This window comes from Apteryx mantelli, chromosome 4 (assembly GCF_036417845.1).
Source record: "Apteryx mantelli isolate bAptMan1 chromosome 4, bAptMan1.hap1, whole genome shotgun sequence".
Lineage (NCBI taxonomy): Eukaryota > Metazoa > Chordata > Aves > Apterygiformes > Apterygidae > Apteryx > Apteryx mantelli.
The window spans coordinates 71,890,387-71,913,642 of NC_089981.1; the positions used below are offsets into that span (position 1 = coordinate 71,890,387).

Below are 23,256 nucleotides of genomic sequence, written 5' to 3' on the forward strand. Positions count from 1 at the left end.
CCCTACATATCTACTATTTGCTCTTGGGATCCTTTCAGAAACCAACCAACTAGCTCCCTCTGAGATAAAACCTGGATGCGATCTGTGAGCTAGCTTGCTCCAGGACAAGCTCCATATAAACAGTATGGATGAGACTACAAGGCTAGCCCTGCATGATCCTCCAACACTAACTGTGCAGATCTTGTCTTTACACGTGTCTACACATGCCCTCATGCCATATGCCAGGCATGGCAAACATGCTGAATAAACAATAATCTAGCAGGCAGCAAAGCCATCCTCTCATTAGTCCAAGCAACAACTTAATTAAAAAAAAAAAAAAAAAGCCATATCCTGAGTGTGGTCGGGTGGTATGTCCAATATTCAAACCTGAGACATGCCAGTAAACAGAGGCAAAGGCCTGTGGGATATATACCAAGCCAGAGGACACTCCAAATCCTTTGTAGATTGAATAAAGCCTCAAATACCCCTGAGGAGTGTGAATGTAAGCCATACTGGACTACTTGGCCCAGAGTCCAATACGTGCATTGTGGACTGGATACCTTTGGCACTATAAATGTAACCCATTGTATTAGTATGCTGTTTTAATGAGCATTACATTGATTTACAAAATTTAAATACTGATATAACTACAAATACTTAAGGGTCAGCTGAAAATAAGGCTTGGTCCACTCTTGTTGGTCCCTACTAGAGTCTACTGAAGTGTGTTGCACCAGTAAAGTGCTGATTCAACACATAATATTAGCACATGGGAAGAAAACAAGTAAGAAGTCACAATAAACCCAGGTTTTATAAAAACTACAACATTGTATTTTAAGGATCAGATACAGCAGCCTTACATACTGGACTCAGCAGGCTTCTAATAAATATTAACTGTGACTCTCTCAAATGGCTGTTATTTTAACTAGATTATTTGCTGCTTATGTCATTCCAGCAATCAACTAAAAGGCAAGAGAGGTAATATTTCTAATCTTTGCTGTTAACTGACAAATAATAACTTTTTAACAGTCTCTGAGAATTCACAGAGTTTCAGCTTTTGGTTTGAACCAAAACTACAAGAGTGGATCTATTTTTGAAGAGTGAAAAAAGTAATAATTGACAAAAAAATGCCACCCATACTTCCGCAACCAAATTATGAAACTTGACAGTTGGTAAAACATTTTGCCATTTATTACTAAATTTCTAAAATAGCATATCAAAAAAATCAAAATATGAACTATAACATATTTTGCCAATGCCCTTTTGCTAGTTAACATTTGAAAGAATTAAATACTCTGACTTATTAAGTCTTAATATATTATCATTATTATCTTACCAATATTGTATAACTTGACCTTTATGCAGGTAATGAATACTTGAGCTCTTGATACTCCCCTTCCTTCTGCTGGGTGAATTATGCTCAAAGAATATCATTTGCTGTTCTGTGATATATTGCGGGGACAATGCATGGTCAAATAATTTGTTTACCTCCTAAAATATCAGAGAAAAGAAGGTGGTCATCTTTTTAGTTATACCTTATCTAATATGATTGATAGAATATAAACTTATTTTGATGCCCCATAATCCAGTCTAAAAACTATTGTGAAATGGATTCAATGAAAATTATTAATTCCTATAAAAGAGGCTGTTTATTTTCCTTGTGATGGATATCTTGTCCATAGAATAACTATCATTTTAAAAGTTACATTTATTTGGTCTCAAAATAGTAGAATCTGTAATACCACTATTATTTCTTTTTTATAGCAAAGGAAAACCTGTACTAGCTGAACTGTGTGATTATTGTCAAAAATGTCTAAACAGCAATCAACGTATTCCTTTAGACCATTTTTGTACTGATTTATAGTATCATGAAAAAGGAATAATAAATGATAGTAGGATTATATCACTGAATGATGATTGGTAGTACTTATATTGGTTTAGCAGGTATAACATTCTGATTATGCCATTATCAGTAGAACAGTAACAGGTACAAAGTATAAAAGGAGGAGCTAGCTGTGCCAGTACAGTTAGTGGCACTATATGGCAAGGAAAGTTTAGAGTCAAATCCAATTATCAAGCTATCTCTGCCAACCAGTACCATCAGGAACTCTGAAATCTGGAGACTGAATAGGAAAAATGCAGTGGAAGGACTGTTACTCACTGCCAGACCAGCATAGTAAGAGCACCTGGGATGTGCTGAGAGTGATCAAGCAGGATGTGAAGGTAAGGAATATAGTAATAATGGGAAATTTGTTATCCCACTAATTGGGACTGAATATTGGTTAAATGTCCCATCAAGATGCAATACCAAAACCTAATGTTTAGATTCTGTCACTGACTGCTTCATGGAATAGCTGGTTAGGGAATCCACAGGAGGCGAAGCAACTCTTGACTTGCTCCTGACTGTTACATAGGTCCATGGTGTACTTAGATTAAACACTGGGGGAGAAATGCTATTAGAAGTAAAAGGTGTCCTTCAAAAACTGGAGATGATACTAGATGATATTGTAACTTTTGGCTGGTTGAGGGTATAAACACAGAAGACAAGCCACAAAAAGTTTGAGGAAAAGCTTACAAAAGGGACAGAGATGGTGCAAAATTATTTTTCAAACACATCAGGAACAGGAAAATTGCCAGATAGTTTGTAGGACCAATTAAAGTATAGAAATACTAAAAAAAACCAAAAAAACCTCACAGGACCATAGCAGAAAAACTAAGTGAATTTTTGGTAGCTATGTCAGCTGTGGAGAAGCTGGGGAAGTTCCCACTGTGGAACCTTCTGCGTAGAGGCTGCTTCAAACTGCAGCATCAATAGCTGAGACTGGAGGACAGGAACAAACCCACCGGCTGGATGGTTTCACCCAGGAATTCTAAAGGGATTCAAGAGTGAAACAGATGAATTACTAACTGTGATATGTAACTTGTCACTTAAAACTGCCTTAGCAGCAGACTATGGAAGCTGACTAACTGCCAACAGTTTTTAAAAAGAGCATCAAGGAAACTTCAGGGAACTACTGAGCAGTAAGACTGATGCTAACCCTAGACAAACTAGTGGAAAGAAAGAATAGAAGAAAAAAAAAAGTCAGAATTCCTGGACATACTGACAAATAGAAAATACTGGGGAAGAGCTGATGGTTTATTGACTCAGTTTCTGGAGTTCTCTCACAAGGGAGATCCAGTTGATACAGTCTACCTGGATTTCCAAAAGGCTTTCAGTGAGGTCACTATAAATGCTTTTAGGGAAAAGAAGTAGCCATAGTAGTAGAGGAGAGACCCTTTCATGGATAAATAAGCAATTGAAAAATTGGTAGTCCTACAGAGAGGAGATCCTTCTTACAAAGGGTAAATGGTCAGTTCTTGTGGGGAGGGAGGTTACTGGTGGAGTTCCACACGGTCTTTGTGTTCGGCATATTAGTGTTTGATTTATTCAAAACTGAACTGGAAAAGTGATGAATGTCACCATTGCTACTAAGGGTAGTACAGATAAGGTCTGACTATGAAGAGTTGCAGAGGGACGTCATGGTATCGTGGGACTGATCGTAAAAGTTCTGGTAAAATTCAGTGTGGATAAATGAAAAGTTATATGTATCAGAAAAGGCAATCCTTATTTTCCATATAAAGTAATGACTGCCTATGCAGCAGCACTGGTGATCCAGCTGTGCTCCAAGGGCAAAGGGCAAGCTCAAACCCTCTCCACCAGGCAAGTGCAGCCTGGCAACCCCAGCTAGGGTCAAGCATGCTCCCTTTGGAGGGAGCTGTAGAGTGGCTCTAAAAATAGAGCTCAGTTCACTCTGTTTGTGGTAGAGTGGAGACTGGCACTAAAGGATTCATAGCTATCTATTCTGAATGCTGAACAGCTGCAACATAGTCCAGGTTATACACTTAAAATGTATGTATAGCCATACATGTGCTATAGGCTGGCATTCTCCATACCATAAGGATATAATTGATTCTATTTCTTGCACAAACTCAATCTTCTTGCACTTGTGCACAGTGAGAGACAAACTCCTCCTTACAGATTTTAAGTATGTTTTGCAACAGTTAGTTAGTTAAATTTTTTGACAGCTGACCTCCACTGATGTTAAAACATCTAGCTTTCTTATGTGCAGCCTGTCAAAATTTGACTTATTAAAATTAATTAGATGCAAAGCTCCCAAGTGGTCACAGTATAAACTGAAAACACTTCTTGTTGAAGTCACAGACCTGGTATATGTTTCCAAACCTACAGAGGAGAAATACAGGCAATAAGTTAAAAGAAGATAATGCATATGAGGAAAAGGCAAAAGTCATGCTTCTTAAGCTGATAAAGTGGTAGTTATAAGGTTCAGTAGTTCCAGTCAGATCTCTTGCTTTGATATATCTCTAAAGAAACATTCTCACAGTATATTAATGGGGAAAAACCTCCTTAAAACAAATTGACAAGCAAGCAGAATGGAATTTTTTCTCCTAAGATACCTCAAAAGATATCATGTGCATTATCCTGCACTGGTCAGTGGGGTGGATACTTATGTCTAATATATTCAAGGAAGTTCTACAAGAAAAGAGGGCTTCATGTACATGCAGCTCGTTATAGGATTAGAAATCCTAGGGCTCAACCTGAACTATGGGAAAAAAAAATTGGCAAAATTCCTACCGATTTTCATAATTTTTCATACATGGTTTACTTCTTGATAAAACAAACATCAGTATATTCATCCTCCAGTGAAATCTGTGTAAGCATATCCATCTTAATAGGTTTCTTTCTATATTAGTGGAGCGATGAACAAGCTGGATTTGGATTCCACTAGGCAAAAATAATGTCACATTTTCTCCTCCTTCATGGCAAAGTATAGTACAAAAACATTCAACTAAAAACAGCAGCTCTTAGGTTACTGAATCACTGTTATGTCACCAAAAGTGACATGTGAAAAGTTATCTTCTTATAGGTGCTCTCATTTTCAAGTGAAAAGCTGAATTAAAAGGCAGCTAAATTACATCTATACTTTCCTGATACCATCTATATAAACCAATTTTATCTTAGTATGCTATACATCGCACACTGCCACAAATGGAAAAGGAGAAATGACAAGTCTGCCTATTAAGATGCAGTCTGTACAATGACAATACAGGAGCTACTCAATTACAGCCATCTGCATCCTGCAGCAGATGAACAAGGAAAATATGGTATATGACTGACTAGCTCACTGTGTCCTTTAACAGCCTCTCAGCATTTAGTGAAGCATGATTCCTCATGCTTAGCGCAATCACATACTACACTTTCCTTGTTTGACTTTGTATGTTGACATCAGTATAATACTTTGCCTGAAGCCTGCTACTCTTCAAACTAGGAGAAGGACTGTGTGCTTACAAGGTTCATTCTTCCAACTATACAACTAATATAACATTACTTCTTTGTACAAATCTTGTCTCTGCTTTAACTATTCTAACCTGGCAATTCACTCAGAACTTACTAACATAAAGTATTAATATGACTGTAGAGTTTCAAAGACTTTCTGTAACCCTTCAAACTTTTTACTGTGGAATAGCATTAACAAGACGTGCATGATGAGTGGTTAATGAAGCAGTCTTTTCATGTAGTTGTCATGCCTCATTTCACTGCAGAAGTAGGTTTAAATTCCTCACCTGCCTTACTGAAGAAAATGCTTCCCTTATCACTCACAAATGCAACTGAATGAGTGTACATACATGTGTTTGTTTTTACAATTTTTTCATTTTCCAGACTGATTAATAAGTGAAAAGAATTGCCTCCATCACTGGATAACCAAACCTATGAAAGAGATAATAGTCACTGCTGAGTTACAAGCCTCTACAAAGATTGTTTATTAGTTAATTAATATTTTCTGAAAATGATACATGTGTATTCCAGCAAGTGTAAAAATGCAATCTATTTTATTAATGTATTCAGTAATGTATATAAGTACTGTGAAGAGACCAAACTGCCAGAACACAGAATTTTGTTTATAATAAATAACTTCTTTCTGTTGATTCAGGATTTCCCCATAATCAAAAGCTGTTTATGGATAGCTTCTTGAGTACTCACCAGAAAACTAAAATAAAGTATTTCCTCACTAAAGACCCATTTCTGACAATGCTACAGATGCTGAATAACTAATAAGTCATTTCATAAAGTCTCACAGCAATTTAAATCTAACAGACAACTCAAACCCTGCAACACAAGCGAGTCCAATAATTGGAAAATGCATGAAAATCTAATGATTTTGAGCTTGATTCCACTGAAATCAGCAAGAACTTGCAGAAACAGTCCTAACAACAAGTTTGGACCATTTAATTCCACCAAAAATAATAATTTACATTATACTGAACTTCGATATTACTTTCTTTGTATACATACCTCATTTCCATAAACATACAGAAAATGAGTCTCTGGGTGGAAAAACATTCCATATGGCAAAAACCCAGTGTTTGGAAATTCAAACACTGGAAATTTTGTTTTCTTTTGCAGTCTGCGATTTCTTATATTGTAAACAGCAACCACTGACTTTTTCTGGAGCGAAACAACAAAATAAGTATCAACAACTAAGATAATTGCATAGTCTTTATATTCTTACTATATAGACTACCAAAAAAAAGAAGACTAGACAGTACGCTTAAGCTGGTAACGAATTTTAAGTCAGGAGAGAGCAAGTAGTACACATATGCTGGAGAAAGAAAGCAGTGAATATTATGAATCTGACTTCAAATGTCTATTTCCAAATGTCAAATAATACAAACCCTCCACAGTCACTTGTAGTACACAAGAAAGGATTTTTCCCCCCATATTTAGAGGATGAAAAGTTTGTTAAGTCAAGGGAAAGGAGCTGTATCTAAACCAAAGGAACTGTAGCTGAATCTGTGGGAAGCCTGGAGAAGTAGCTTGTATTTCCAGCTAAATATAAAAACTCATTCATCAAAATAATTGCGCTCACTGAAAAGTTTTTTGATACTGTAGACCAGAAGAAGGAAATAGCACAGAAATGAAAGAGAAAAATGTCATTCCTATTTTGCAATTTTAGTGCATCCAAAGCAGAGTTATCAAACTCTTAAGAGAAATTTTCTGTCAGACAGAAGTACAATACAAACCAGAGAAGCATTTGCACTCCGTAAACCTCCTCTTAATCTCTTCAGAGTGGATTTCACACAGTGAATAAATCCTCAGGTATTGTAAATTGCCCCAATTCACAAGTAGAAAAACACAGACAAACAAAGCAATTTGCCTGACTAGGGAGACGGTGAAGGTGTTGAGAACAGCATCAAAATCTCCTGGGCTGAAGTGTCTAGCCTAAACTACTGACCCACACCATTCAGCCTTCTTTGTTCAAATAGGTTAGTGTGACAAGGAAGAATAATCAATTTAATCTAATTTATAAACATCATATGCATAAGCAAAGCAAGAGACACTGTCACTGGTTCCACAACATACCTGAGTCCTAAAAATACTGATTCCTGTATTCTGCTGATAATCCACCAGAAATGCTACCGGTCTTTTGGAAAATCTCTTTCTGCCATAGAATCTTTGAGGAAGGCAACTTGACCATTCATGGAAGGGATCATAACTATAAAAGCAGGTTGACAACTGAGAGAAGGAAAATGGACAGTTAATAAATTCTGCATTTTGGCATTATGAAGGGGCTTGTTTGAGTTTGCTCTGATTCGGTTTGCTAAAATTAAAGTCAGATTCTCAGCATAAAGTAGCTCAGTGTCGTTGATATAAAAGGCTTAGGAGTATCAGAGTGGAATGTCTTCCTACAAAACTCTTCAGCAGTACTTAGATTTATTCAGGTCCTGACATTTACTAGAATAGAAACTACCATTCATTTGAAACCAAGACAAACTTTAATCATTCCACTGGTATCAGCAAATGGAAAACTTGGGAGGTGAAAGTTAAGCAAGTTTTTCTATAGCTGGAATAAATTCTTTCAGATAAAGAATTTCAAATTTTGGTGCCTGGATGTCCATCTAAATCCATGCAGACAGCCACTTACAACTATCTGGTGCCTTTTTGTTTCTAAATGGGCCAGAGGTTACCAATCTAACAGTAAGATTATTAGGGTATAGTATGAACTAGAAGTTATCGGATAAAAAAGTATGGAAAAAATTTTAAACAGCAATTTTAAATTTTTAATCCTGGGATAGAATATGCCAGCATTTATGGAGTAGTGATATTAAAGCTCAAAATACTCAGGCAGAGAAACGGTCACAAAATAGGAATCTTAAAATTATTAAACCATCAGACAGACTTGTAACATGCAGCATACCGTTGAAGTCAACGCAAAACTTCCATTTTCTTACCAGGCTCCATGACTTCTCTCTGTTGAATGTGACACTAACAACATCCTCTAGAATAAATGAAATCTTCATTAATCTATCATCTCTTTAAAAAATTGCAGATTATTTGCTAAGTAATTTTAAAACAGGGTCTATACCAGTTTATATAATTGATTGATTTTATACATTCACAAATATTAAATATACAGACTCTGCACTGCACACAAAATGGATGTTCCTTTGGGTATATTTCTGGGCAGCTTAGAAGGAACATTATTGCTTGTGCAGTATTTTTTTCAGTGTAGTGAAATAATAAAAATGATTTTAAAGATATGAAAAGCATACTTCAGTACATAAGATAATAGCCATTTAAAGTGAGATATGGTCTATCTAGTCTAATATTTGGGCATGGGGAAAAACAACAAGAACTTGGACATGTATAGAATAATCTCCTGTATAGTCTTTACAGATTTGTGGTTGAGGGACTTCTCTAGACCAGAGAGTGCATGTAGATCATCCTGTTCAACAGCAATTTATGAATTTGTTTTCCTTACGTTTTCTGAAGCATTTCCCTTCATTTGTTTTAAATCTCCTGCCTATTAATTGTCTGGTGTACCTTCCTTCTTGTACCATGAGAAATTCCCTAGACCCTTTTCTGCACTGGTCATGAGTTGAGTCCTTTCCTAGTCATCTCTTTTATGAGACAAGAAATGGTGGTGTATTCACAAAAAATAATTCTGGCATAAGAATACTTCCCTTCAGCTAACTCTATACTGCATGGACATATACACACCAACCTCTGGATATGGGATATCTCAGTAGACGTCATGATACTTTTTAAAAGAACTTGTGATCTGGATTTTTCAAATGTTGTTTCCAATCTGTATAGCAAAAGTAGCTGTTTTGTATTCAAATAAATATGGAAAACAATATTAAGAGCCAGAAAATACACACATGTGTTTGAAATTTTCTTCCCTTGCTTATGTAAAATGTGTTTTATATATCTATATCTATATATATCTTTTAAAATATTTTAAATCTGTATTGAATTGTCCACAGGCTAAATTTTTTTCAAGACCCGAATAACTTCATTTTACGTGAGTGTTACATGCACTAGCCAAGAAAGAATCCTCATCTCAGTAATGCAAAGTTTCTCAAGGGTCACTTAGCAGTGTTGACTGTAACCAGTGTAAGTGCTTTCTGCACTCTGTGCGCTAGGTGGTGGTCTTATCAACAAGCTGCCTAACAGGTAACTGCAGGAGAACAAGATACGGGATTGCTCTACAGAGCTGTGCCAAGGGGCACAGAGGAGGCCCAGGATTCTTTCCATACAGCCTTTCCATAATCTGCACCGACATGTCAAAATCATAGGTTTCTGTCCCTTTTGCCCGATATAATGAGTTGTGGAACAATATTAGAAGCAGGACAAAATTAAAGATATTAAAGAGCTCTAAAATTAAAGAGATATTTGGCAATTAAGAATGATATGTTCACATGAACTAGGGAAGATTGGTCCCCAAGTTCCATGCAAGTTTAGTGGAATATGAATTCTTTCACAAATCTGAGGTTAGTTAGCTGAACTCAATTCACTTTACAAAAAGTGCTTTATAATTTTTATGATTTTTTTCTCTTTCTCTTGTAAATTTAAAATCTGAATATTTTACCTTCATAGGTTTCTCTGTTAGCTAGACACTGGGTATTATACCATATATTTGCACTGAAATAATCATGCTATGAGAAATAAAAAGACAGAAATAAGTAAAGTGGTTGTATCTCCTTTGACATATAAATAAATCTATAAATAACACCACAGTTTACTTTCAATAATAAGCAGGGGAAATGAATGATTCATTGTATTTGGATGTAGCCAGGTCACCTAAAACTTGACTAATCTCAAGATAAGCCAGACTGGTCTGGTCAATACTGTGAAAGACCTCCAAGGAAATAACACATGGATTATTCTGCTAGTCAAGAAAAAAAAGCGTCTGAACATAAACAAAGAAGAGCAGAGATACCACCCACTGGAGACCTAACTATTTTGATTATACAGAAAATCAAAACTCTGTTTGATCAAACTCTTTATAAACACCCCTGTGCATATCTGACAAGAATATCCTCTGGTAACATCCCAGCCAAATTCAATAGCTGCCACTAAACACTCCACAGTTTCAATCCAATGTTGCATTTTTCTAACATCTCAGCTTACCCCAAAATGACTCCATGTTAAGATGTTAAACATTTGATCTGTTTTATCCCAAAGAGTTGAAATACTTTCAAATAAATATTCACTCATGTAAAGAGATTTGCAAATACGAACATTGAAAATAGACTGTATTTCCAGGTTTCTTACCATTTCGAAGCCACAAAAGGTCACATTAGTGAACTAGGGAAAAAAGAATGAAGAAGGATAAAGAGAGCACACAATACAGACAGCACACAAATTGTAATGATAGTAAAAGATTTGCTGGTGTAGCTACAATTTTTCTTGCTCTTTTTTCCTTCTTTTATCTATTTTTTTTTATCATTGGATCATGTGGCAATATTGGCATTGGATACAGCAATGGAATGTTATACTTTAATGAGGCATTATATTGTGGATCTAGTCTTGCTCCTCCTGTACACAAATATTTCACTCTTAAGAATATTTAATTCATTTTAATGAATTAAATTTGTGATTATACATCTGATAGCTGTACATTGTATAATCATTATTTATGTGTTAATAAAATTGCACATATGCAGTTTAGAGAACTGATGGTAGACGGATACTTCACACAGGGTCTTTTAATTCCAGAAAGATGCCATCATGGAAGTCACAGTAAAAGCAGATCTAGTAGCATTGTTCATTATTAAGATAGCTCAGTATGGAGTCTTCTAATGGGAAACAGAACAATTCATAATTTTGCCAAACCAGCTCCTTGGGAGTGAAATTCTCCTTGCAAGCTTTCTGTCCCAGGCTGACATTTCCAAAATTTGGAAGTTATTAGCTAAAATAGTCATCTATCTCTAAGGACAGAGCCGGGAAAAAAATACAGTTTTGTCCTACTTCTGTAAAAAATAAAATAAAATAAAAATCTAGTGACCTTCTATGGAGTTGCTCCTGTGGCATCATGCTTTCAGAAAGGGTTGAACTTTGGCAGAAAGATGATCTTTGCATGAAGGCTGAGTTTTTTTGCAACCCCATGACAATCCAACAAAATTTAGCCTTTCTAAAAATACCAGGTTTTTTTATACATTGCAAAGACTTCCTCAGTTTCAACAGTAATGCAGTACTGAAATATGGAAATGGAAATGCAATACACCTTGCTGCATCGATAATGTTTTTCTGGACTCTCCTCTGTCCTCAGCTGCTTTTGCTGGGTACAGGCAGCATGGAAGGCAAAATGACAGTTTGAATAGCAGTTGTGGTAGTTGTGACAAAGTCACTAAAGCACAGTGGAGAATGTAAGTGTTGTGCTATGGTGCAAAACAACTCTCTGTTAATTTCGCCATAGCAGCTCTGTTACTGTACCTGTAAGAGTTTAAGAACATAAGCAGGCTATTTTTATGGAAAGTCTATCTTTTATTAGTCCAAATAACTTAACCCCTCTTTGGGTGACCTTATTAACTCTGCTTCTAAATCCTGCCTCAGTAACATCAGCAGCACCCATAAAGACCCACTAGGAGGATTTGCAACATTCTGTGCCTCAATTGACAAATTTGGTTGCCCATTCTGTACATAGAACAACCAGTTCTGTACATAGAATGATCTGTCAAGAAAATAAAAATTCAAGACAGGGCTAATTTGCAAGGAAATGTCTACAATGTAAAAGGAAACATATGTCAATAATTAAAAGGAAATAAACACAATGAAGAACATAACTCAAAAATCACGTTAGATGCAAGAGCCATGCATTTACAGCAGAGCCTAATCTTTTGCACTACTTCTAATGAGTTATATACCCTAAAATGCAGATTAAAAGATGCTGATTATATATCAAATAGAATAAAGATCTTCAAAATGAAGAAGAACTAATCAGCCTAGCTAACTGGATTTCAAATCACTCAGATTAACAAAATCCTTTGAAAACTTGACTGTTGGGACAGCTTGAAATTAATAAAATGGTACATCATATCCAGTGCAAGATTTACTTCTATAAAAGGACCAAAATAAATAGGTAATAACAAATAAGTGACTGCTGGTGTCACCCTTCCTTCAAAAATATTTCAGTGATATGATAATTTCATGTACAGAATTTATGTTATTAGAGAACAGCTATGAACTTAAAAAAAAAAAGATGAGCACTCCATTCATTGTCTTTATTCACTATTTTTGGTTTCGTAAACTCTTACTGAGAGCTTCAAAAAGTAATCTCTCACGGAAAGAAAACAGAACAGAAAACTGAATATGTACAGTGTCATATTTTCAGAGTATTTCTCTAGAAAATAGTTACAATTTCTCATTTGCTATTCAGCTAAAATTTCACAAAACTGGATTAAAAAGCTACTTCATGTTTAAACAAACTCACATACTCTTAGGATTTTTCCAGTAGGACGGCACAGGTCTTCACTGATAAATAAGCCCATTGTTGTGAGGGCTATTAAACGGTGATTCGTTAAGACTATATTCAGAAGTGACAGGTCATCACAGACTTAGGAGGGAGAAAAATGAACATGGTGAAGAATTGTTGCTTTGCTCCATTCTTGTATAATTTGACATTGCTACAGTCTATCCCAGAGTATTCACACAACCCCCCCCAGGTGTTCCCCCCAAAACCAGAGGCAAGGTTCATGCAGATAGCCAACCTGCAGAGTAACCCACATTCCAAACTGCGCAGTATTTGCGCACTGTATGCTGCCTGGCATGCAGGGACACCTGCATGGGGTCAGCTAGGCAGATTTAGGATCATACTGTCCTTGCAGCCAACTGCCCTATAAGAACTGCAAATGCTTGACACAAATGGTAAGATCCATGTCTAAAATAGAGCTTACTACAGTTTTTAAGCATCCAGACTAAATTGCTCCCCCTAGCCTATGTCAAAGAATTCCCCTTCTTACACACAGTCTTTACATGTACATAGTCTTTAAATAACATCCCAGCCTCGAAATCAGAAGCAAACTTCTTTTAGATCGACACTCCCCCCCAAAAACCAAGACTATACTGAGCAATAAATGTAAAATTTCTGCACAACTGCAACTGAATCATCAAAATCATCAGCTGAATCATCAAACTCTGGGTATATATACAGAATACAATATTCTTCATGCAATGACCCAGATGCTATCATGCAAACAATGTGGATGAAATCAAACAACCACTACTGACCAAATAAACTAAGACAGACAATAAAAATATGACTATTCAGTTAACACTGAGTACAATCCCTTACTTGCTGATCTTTAGTCCTGATTCTGAAAGGAGACATACAAAATACATTTAGAAGGAGCATCTGGGAGCTAATATTCACAACTCTACTTGACACTTCAAATTATGGCTATTGTTTTGATAATGCATGACAGTTTTCCTCACAGCTCATTTTTGCTGACCCTTTGCTTTCACAGGCGGAAAGTACCTTTTTTTTTTCTTCTTCTTTTTTGAATTCTCATAATCATTAAACAAAATTGGTTAGAGTTAGAACAACTGTTCTCAGGTTATACTTGGCTTAAAGTTGTATTACTTTTGTTTCACATGTGGAGGTTTATGTATTCCAAAATACACACACGCACACACACATATATATATTTTTTTCTTCCCCCTAATACTATAAGTTTAGCATAATAAATGTCATCTTTCTCCCTATGTGATTTGCATTACTAAACCACTGAGAAGCCAAATTTACCATCCTCCTGATCGGGACACAGGTTGTTCGTCATATTGAACCACTTTGTTTTGTCATATGCAAATCCAGAGTAGGTAACGCCTACATACACACCTGAAAAGTGAAAACCCAACATTTACAGAGAAATGAAAGGGAAAATTATTTTAAAATCTGTCCTCTCTTGTTAGACCTGTCTAGGAAATATATTTTCTGGCACAGAACAGACAGAACATTCTCTATTCAGGTAAAAATACTATTAACATCAAAAGAATAAATTAGAAGTGAGGTCTGGAAATTCTATGACTTCTGTTGCTTCCTTCATAGAATTATTGCCTATGTGAGATCCAAATGAAAGCTGGTTGGGACAACTGGAATAAAAATGAAGCTCATTTGAAACTCCTGTGTCTTAGCTGTTGTGATTATTGTGTTTAACATCTACAAACAAATCTGCAGGTTGATTTTTGTTACCTAAATATATCAACATCAATTGTTCTGATACAAAACTATCAGTAGGCTCCAGAATTATTTTGCAACTGGAATAACAACTGATGTCAAGCCTGAGTCTTTCTTCAGGAATTTCACTGATGAAGTTCCTCCTATCCTTCCTCTTTAGGATCTTCTGATTATTATCTAGTGTAAACTGTCCATGCTTAACACTGTACAAGAAAAAAGGAAAGATGGTTCTCACTTCAAATACAGTTCACAGTAACATCCTGAGCAATATTCAGTTTAAAGAGCTGTGAGCATCCTGCTCTGGGGGCTTGTTTTAAAGGGTTTTACTCACCACATACTTTTTCAGAAAGTTTGGAAATGGAACTTTAAAGCAAAGAAGTTGTAAAGAATATTAGCACAGAAACAGAAGAGGGAGGGACAAATGAAGGAGATGATAGATATAGATAGATATCTAAAAAATGAAATTTGAAGGTGTAAGCAGACACACACTTTTAGTTGGCCCTAAGTTTCTTGAGTTTAATGATCAAATGCTGGTCCCTCACAAGCCAGTTTTGCCTTCATATCTATGAGATGCTATTTTTCCATGTGAATGTGTCAGGTTTTGTAATGAAAAGTCGAAAAGTTCTCAGGGAATTTTCAACAAGAATTCCTATCAACTGCTTTTGGCTGGGTTTCTACCCCGATGTTTTATAATACAATGTTTCATTGCAACTAGCGTGTAAGAAATTGTAAAATAATTCTGAAAAACACAGTGTAAATTTTAACAGAACGTATGGCAGTTCTGATAAATCATCTGGGTCTGGACTAGTAATATTAAATGATATCTGTCATGTGATTTCTACTTTTTGTAGCCAAAAGGCAACAAGGAAACTACTAAAAGGAAGACTAAAAAGTAAATTTGGAAGAAGATTTGACTTTGCCATCTCATGAAGCCTCTTATTTTCTATCACTGTGATGACTGAATAGTTTCCATACCTGATTATACTGTGCCATATACCTACCCTCTTTTGCATTTCTCTTCTGAGCACATTTTGTTCAGCACATACTACCATTTTAATAGAACCAGTCAAATCCTAAAATTGCTGTGTGGTCAAAGCTCTGTTCAAAGCCAACTTGAATAAAAACTGGATGAAAAGTTTGGTCAATATTTATTTAAAATTGTACTGTTGTAATGTTAGATAGCATGTTAAAAATATTTTAAAATGATTTAGTAGTTTTATCTTCATGTTACCTTTCCCCTTGCTGGCCTATTTTGGTCTTATTTTGGAACTCTCTGGATCTAGGAACATGCCTTCTTACATGTCTATAATTATTGCTGTAAAAAAGCAGACACTACATTTACTTTTATTTTTCTGCTGTTCTTTCATTTGCCATTAGATGGGAGCAGTCACTTTTATTGGCCTTGCCGACCCTAGAGCCTGTATATCATTGTAAAGTCTGTTTCAGCAGAACATAGAAGGGTATGTAAGACTAGTTTGCTAAATATTGAAATTGTTCATGTTAATAAGACATGTAAAAGATTTGCCTCTAAAGAACACACCGTGTTACAGCAAATAAGTAGTTCCATGAGATAGAAAACTTATGTTGAGGGCCTCCTGTGTGGTGTCTATTAAAGGATGAGCACAGGTTGCTACTTCTTCCTCACTGGCACATGAATTTTTTTACCCAGCCATTTATTTTCTAAAACTCATAGAAACATAATGTCTTTTAGGCTCCACTGGTCTGCATGGCATGGCTGAACTCACCAATGCCTGGAAAAACTAGTATGGAGAGACACAGAGATAATGTGACTATTACTTTTCTCTAGAAGTAATGCTGGAAAACTCCATAGCCTGTGTACAGGTAAGACTAAAAGATCACCCTTAAAAACATTATGACTTGTGGTTCATTCAACCATTCTACTTGTCAACTGACTATCTAGCATAACCTTTATCTCCAGTAATAGCTCATCACATCCACTTTCACAGGACATTTTAAAGCCTTTAGTCGTCAGTTGCATAATACTTGTTGTGCAGTGTGACTTTTTCCTGGACCTGGATAATGATCAACACAAAGTCTGAGGCAGGGACCACTTGTTAGATACTGGAATAAAAATCCATCAACATACTGAATAACTGAAGCCAGGTATATCACTGCTCAGTGCCTCAGGTGCCTATCTGGAAAATGAGGAAAAGAGCACTTATGCACTTTTGGAAAGTGCTATGAAAAATGCTAAGTATTATTAGTAACTCTCATAATTTCAGTATTGGTGTAATGGATTATTTGTACTACCACAGTGTATAGGAATCCTAATAAAGGACCGGGATGTCCCCTTTCGATTTGTGCTGTATAAACACAGAACAAAAATGTAAAATGGTCCCTGTTTTACTAAGCAAGAGACACAATGAATACCTGCAGATAGGAAACAATGAGATATTGTTCAGCATGAGAGGCAATGGTTTCTCATAGCAGCAATCTAAATACACTCTGAATTTTAGAGCTGTTGGTGCTTGGCAGACTGCCTTGAGGACAGATTTGAAGAACAATAAGAAGACAGGTCTGAAAGTATTGGCAAATTCTTCCAAGAGTGAGGGGCAGCATTGGAAAAATAACAAAAAAGTGTGCAGCAGAAAATTCAACAACCCTGTGGGAGACAGGGGCATCATAGGTATATCATAAACCCTTAATGAGAAAAGGTGGAATAAGGAGAGGCTATTGTGAGAGCTTTTATACTAAAGAAAAACAGCTTATGTTTGGAGTAACAGTAAAGGAGTTAACAGAGAGATGCAAGGAAATGTAAAAAAAAAAATTGTGTGGCAGCATTCTGAATGTATGTGAAAATGTAAGATTCCTCTGGCGTTGCCTAATACAGAAGATGTAATAACCAAGAGAAGGTAGGTGATGAGACTTCTGATGCTGTGAAAGGGTAGGAAAAGCTGAATCTTGTGACATTAGCAGAAAAAAAATGCAGATATCTTGCAGGACAAAGTAAAATACGAGGTACAGGACAGTGGCAGGTGCTGTCTAAATGAGAAAGGAAGTTGCAAGGAGATCTGGAGAGAAGCAGGTGAGGAGGTTAGGAGAATTTTTTAAATCATTTTAAGCATGGGAGGAATGTTGGAGAGAGAAGTCAACATTTCATCCGGACATGAGATGGGGTGGAATTTCTCTCATCTAACCCTAAATATCTACCACGTAAGTATTTTCACCTGAACCAATTGTCTAGATTTCCTTTATGAGAGAAGCAATGTCAGCATGTGAATTATCTGCCATCCATCTACAGTTAGGTGAGATGAACTTTGCACCCTAAAAAGGCTTATTTCTCTCTCTTGACTATAAAAGGAGTTTAGGCAACAAAGCAAGAAATAATGCCCACATTGTACATAACCAAATCGAGAGAGATGAGTCCCATTAAGGATATAAGAACAACAGAGATCAGGTCTGTTGTCTGTATAAAAAGCCACACAGACCTTTTGAAAACCAGATTACTCTTTGTTCCAACACATAATAAGATACTGATGTCTAAGTATTTACAACCTGCCTTAAAACAAAAGAAAAAGCTCTTCACTGAGAGCCCTCATTCTGGAAGCATATGCTTAAAAGGCCTTTCCTGGGCAATTTTGTTGTTTTATAGAAATATCCAATTTTTCCTCCTTTATTTATTTCTAAATTAAACATTCCTAGATTTCTGAATGTCCTTTTCTGGTTCAGATCATTTCATCTAGCCTTTATAGATCTTTTTTCTTTATGCTCTGCCTTTTCCCCCCCCCCCCACAAACAAAGGAATAAAACTCAATAGGCAGGGTGAGAATATATCAATAAAATATAAAATATATAGAAATACAGCAAATATACTTCTATTTAATCTCTGGCTATGCCTGAATTTTATTTAAAGCATTATACCAGACTGTTTCATTGGCTAAATTCATTTTAGAAGAAGAACACAGCTGACTGCAGAAGGTAATTTGAGAAATTATTACTAATTCAGAAAATATTGCTTCTTTCACGTTCACTGCTTTTCACCTGTCAAAGTCACTCTGCATTTGTGAAAGCCCAGAGATCTATACCTACCTTGAGCTGTAGCATTACAGATGAGAGCAATAACTGCCACATCATCAGCACAAGGAGATTTTGACAATGTGATATTTATTACATGAGGTATCACAGCATCAAGACGTTCAGCAGATATTTTTTCACCAAGTTCCCATTGAAGAATTGGTTCTGTGGAAGAGAAAAGTCTAGCTGCTTAACACAGATAAAGCATAAATAAACTGTATGCATATGAAACAGTCTTCAGGCATTACAGATTTGGGGACTAAGACGACAAATATAACAGACAGGAGGTTAAGCATAGTAAGCATGTAAGAAAATAAATTGATTAGATAGCTTTACCTCTAGTACAAAAGGAAGAATACATTCATGAACAGACACATTTTAAGAAAGAAAATATCACTGAAAAATAAGACTATGCTTTTAACATGAAGAACTAAAATTTATTAAACACATTTGTGCGAAAGTATTTAGTATATGTACTGTGACAAAAAGATCTGTGTAAAGTTTAAGAGAGTTTTTTTTTTAATTATTATTTCTTAAATTATGTTTTACATGCCCCTGTATTGAAAAGAACACTATGAAGACTGCAAAATTAGGCTTAAGAGCGGCAGGATCTGAAATCCAGCTGCAAGTCTCCTGTGGCTGGGACTAGGTTTCAATGGAAAGATGTTTGGGATAGTATTCTGAATTCAGTCTCCATTTCAACATAACAGAAATGGGGCTTCTCTTATTCTCACCTCTGAGAATATCCAGTAACGTTCCTTCAGTGGTAAACATATTTAGTCCATGATGCATTCTGAATTTTACAAACCATTCCTCTATTGGAGCAACATCTGCTTGAACATGAAATGAATATTAATGATATCTTTCAGTTTTATGAAATACTGTAGAAGAACAATACTCACAGAAGGGACTTTCTTCACTGAGCCTTTTTTAGTAACCACTGATTACTGAGCAAGGACACCAGGAGCTGGCTAGAAAAAACACAGAGCTAAACAGTTCATATAACAAGTTAGCTGAATATGACAAATATAAGAAGTCATATACCTGGATATTTTACACATAAAAGCTAGTGTTTCCTTACTCTCAATATTCACTGGAAACGTCTTGGCTGCATCAGCTAAAAGTTAGGTAAAAGAGTATCAGGTAAGGAAGGTGACAAACTACAGTGTTTGGGACACCAACGGTTTTGAGATATGAATGCCCAGTTTTATGCAAAATGACTCCTGTCACACTACTGAGGATTAGTTCAGGCAGAAGACTAGTATCAAGATCTCCAAATCAACTGCGCATTTTCACAATTGCATAGTGACAAAGATTTTCAGAAACTTGTCTGCATTTGTAGTCCCACTCCTTCTAACCCTAATGGCAGTGTACTAGCATTAGCACAGCAATAGACACAGAAAACCACTTCTCTGGAGTAAGCTGACAACAGCTTAGACTGTGAGGATGTTTAATGCAACATCAGTGATCAGTGCCATGTGGATTTCTTTAACATCTGCAATAATGTCAGGGAAGCAGGACTCAGCAAAGTGTTAAAGTGACCAGATACTAAATTAGGAGAGATTGCAGGCATAAAGGAGCACAGAGAAAGCATCTAAAGGACTTCTTTATCAAGGATTGAATCAAGGAAAGTTAAAGACAATCTACACAAAAAGTAATATGAAAACCAGGTATATTATAAGAGACAAACACGAACAGCAAGGATACTGAAAGAAACAGGGTGTTAATGAACAAAACCCAGGAGTCTGAAACCAAATATGCCACTGTGACTGTAGATATGAACTCTCAAGTGGGGAGAGCTGTTATTAAAAAAGACTTTCTTTAAGACTGAACTCCAGTCATTTCTGCTATAGTAAGCAACGAATGCCTTTATCCATCAATAAATAACTGCATTCCTACCAGCAAAATCTTGGAAAATAACAAAAAATGAAAGGAAATACACTGATAATACTATATTTTAAGGAAGTTTAGCAAAACCAACCACCTATAGAATGGGTACAATAGCATTGTAAGAGGAAAAAAAATTGCAATATTTGAGTAGCAGCAAAAATTAAACAGTATTTAACACAGCAGAACACACAGGAAAGTTAATTAACTATGGGACAACATCAAAGATCCAGAAAAAGCTCAACTGAATCCAAAGAAAAATGTGCTGGTATGAAGTATGATTTTAAAATTCTTACCAGTATTATATGTAATGTTTACTCTGGGGATATCAATGTTCCAAGTACTTGCACTGCCTTCAGTTTGCTTTAGAAAGGAAAAAACAGTATTTAGAAGAGATTATAAAACTTTCTTGCAAAGACCATATCTAAAAACATCCCCTTTCCCAGATTATGTGCCTAATTGCCCATGACCCACTGCACCATTACAGGGTACAAGGCTGAGGGTAAGAGCTGCTGGATGAAAAATTCCTTGGAGCAAATTCCTTCAAATTACCTCTGGCTGAAGCCAATAAGGATATGCCAGGACTCAGCTGATTCACAGAACTCTTGGAGTCATTTATGCTTTTGTATCTGTCCCATTAAACCCTGACTGCATACCAAGCCTTTGTTTAGCTGATCAGAGAAATACCTTCCTTTGGATATATTCTCTTGAGCACTTGGATAAAAATTGTTTTTTTTCTTTTTTTTCTTTTTTAAACAGCTTGTGCTGATAGATCTGACATCACACTACCTTCACCAGTCCTTTAACATACAGTGAAATTTTAGCCTAACCTTTAGGTTTAGCTAATATATCAGTTGTAAAAACAATTAGACCAGTTCAACACTGATGGGGATACAACTGTGCTACTCAGAAGGTGATCCATATTAGAATAACTTCTCTCTGTATGAGAACAGTTATAGCAGTATAATGTGCTTTTGAAGAATAAACTTCATTACCTGAGGGTGTTTGTACTACTGTAATGATACCAGGGTCAATAAAGCAGCAAAGCATCCAGGTGTGCACAGGCCTTAGTTACAGCACCAGATGTGTCTTGAAGATATATTGGAGCTAAGACTAAATTTCAGATTCTTATGCAATTTTGTGATGACGTGGAAGAAGTTTCTTGAAATTTAGATATCTTACCCTCAACTGAAGTCAAGACTGCTTTGAGATCTGTTTGAAGCTTAAAGAAAATCTGGAGAGCTACTTGAACAACCCAAACTTAAATTCCATGTTTGTTCTGTATTTAATTCCTCCATTCAGCTAAAACGATATATGAAGAAGATCATGAAACCTTCAGTGCTTATACCACTCCTCCTTTTCTGGGCAAAGGAGATTCAGTACTTCCATCTGGAAGTTCTAGCTTCCAACTTGCCACCCACTATTTCTTCAAATTCTGCAATTCATCTCTGTTGTAACAGCCACCACCTGCTACTACTTACCTGACCTTTCATTAAGCATCAAGTTCCCTATTTTAGCTCTGAACTTCATAATACTTTATCAGCAATGAAGGAATCAAAGTGCATTTAGCCTTATTTAAACATGTTTCTCTTGTATTGGACTCTAATTCTGAAGAATTGCAAAGCTAACCCAGCTGCCTAGTAGACAAGAAAAAGAATAAAGAACAGGTAGGGTATCTACCTACTCCTAATCATGACTGCGGGTCTCACAGGTTCTGCGACAACACAGAGAATTAATGAAACAATTGGGTTAGTATTGTCATTGACACTACTTTATAACTCATGTTAACCAAACATGTACTGGGAAAAACGAAATGTTACCAGTTTCATTTTGAAATAGAAGAACTGAGAATAGGTGCTGTTGAAGATCTCAATGGTGGGAGCAAGCCCTGCGGAGTTATATGTCAGTAGAAACTTCTTTCTTGCTTCCAAACTATTTTCCCCCTCTACATCATATAAATAACAGCTGATTTTCTTTGAAAAGGAAGGAAAAATAAATGTTTTAACTTAAGAAATCTTCTGCTATCCTTTCCATTGCAATTATTAAGCTAGTCAAACACTTACCAGACTACTATAGACAAAAAATTCATTGAATTGGTTTGCCCACACTATTTGTCCTTGAAAGCAGATATCTTGCAATAAGTTCAGGATCATAGAGGGTTCTGAGTTATCATTATAATGCATATTGCATCCCTGCCAATTTTGGAGAGTGAGAGCCTCTTGTTTTATAAATATTGCTCTTGTCACTTGCAGTGGTTGCAAATACTAACAGCAGAATGAGGTCAGCTGATAGAGATATTTACAATTAATTAATTCAAACCCTGAATTTGTGCAACGTTACGGTATTTTTTTATTTTAACAAAAAGAACTTTGCATGCATCATAACTTGCATATATTAATGTTAGACTCGAAGCAATGTATTTTATGCATGAAGAGAAACTTATGCGTGGAGAATATTTAGGATCATCCAGTTGTGTCAGAAAACAATCAGATTTGAAGTGATAGGTTGCAATTAACTGAAGGTGCCAAATATGCATTTACAAAGTGGAGATATAAGTTTCAGAATCAAAATCTGGCTGCAAGACTATGATAGCTTCTGAGCTTGCTCCTGGTACAGAAAAGAAACTGGAATGCAGTCTTTTATGGTGACAAGCTGAAAGCATGTTCAAAATGTGCCCAAAACCTTTTGACGGTCAACACCAAGTACATGTTTCCACAGGTTCCCAGGTATATTTTTCAAAGAAATACCATTTGTGAAATGCATTAATGTGTGCAAATTTTAAGGTCACTTGTTAACAATGACTGACATTTAATTCAGTGATTCTGTTCAGTTCAATGAATTG

The 23,256-nt window shown here is 36.0% G+C and overlaps 1 protein-coding gene across 1 annotated transcript in view; it reads right to left on the minus strand.

Annotated features, from left to right (window-relative positions):
* The window catches only part of CATSPERB (cation channel sperm associated auxiliary subunit beta), a 45,958-nt gene that overhangs the window by 22,354 nt on the left and 348 nt on the right, over positions 1-23,256 (minus strand). The window contains exons 2-10 of the mRNA XM_067295683.1: positions 20,711-20,777; positions 19,262-19,357; positions 18,543-18,692; positions 14,061-14,153; positions 12,754-12,872; positions 10,592-10,624; positions 7,397-7,549; positions 6,329-6,481; positions 5,599-5,743 (exon numbers count right to left, since the gene is read on the minus strand). Coding sequence (XP_067151784.1) covers positions 5,599-5,743; positions 6,329-6,481; positions 7,397-7,549; positions 10,592-10,624; positions 12,754-12,872; positions 14,061-14,153; positions 18,543-18,692; positions 19,262-19,357; positions 20,711-20,777 — 1,009 coding nt within the window. The remainder of the gene's footprint in view (positions 1-5,598; positions 5,744-6,328; positions 6,482-7,396; positions 7,550-10,591; positions 10,625-12,753; positions 12,873-14,060; positions 14,154-18,542; positions 18,693-19,261; positions 19,358-20,710; positions 20,778-23,256) is intronic.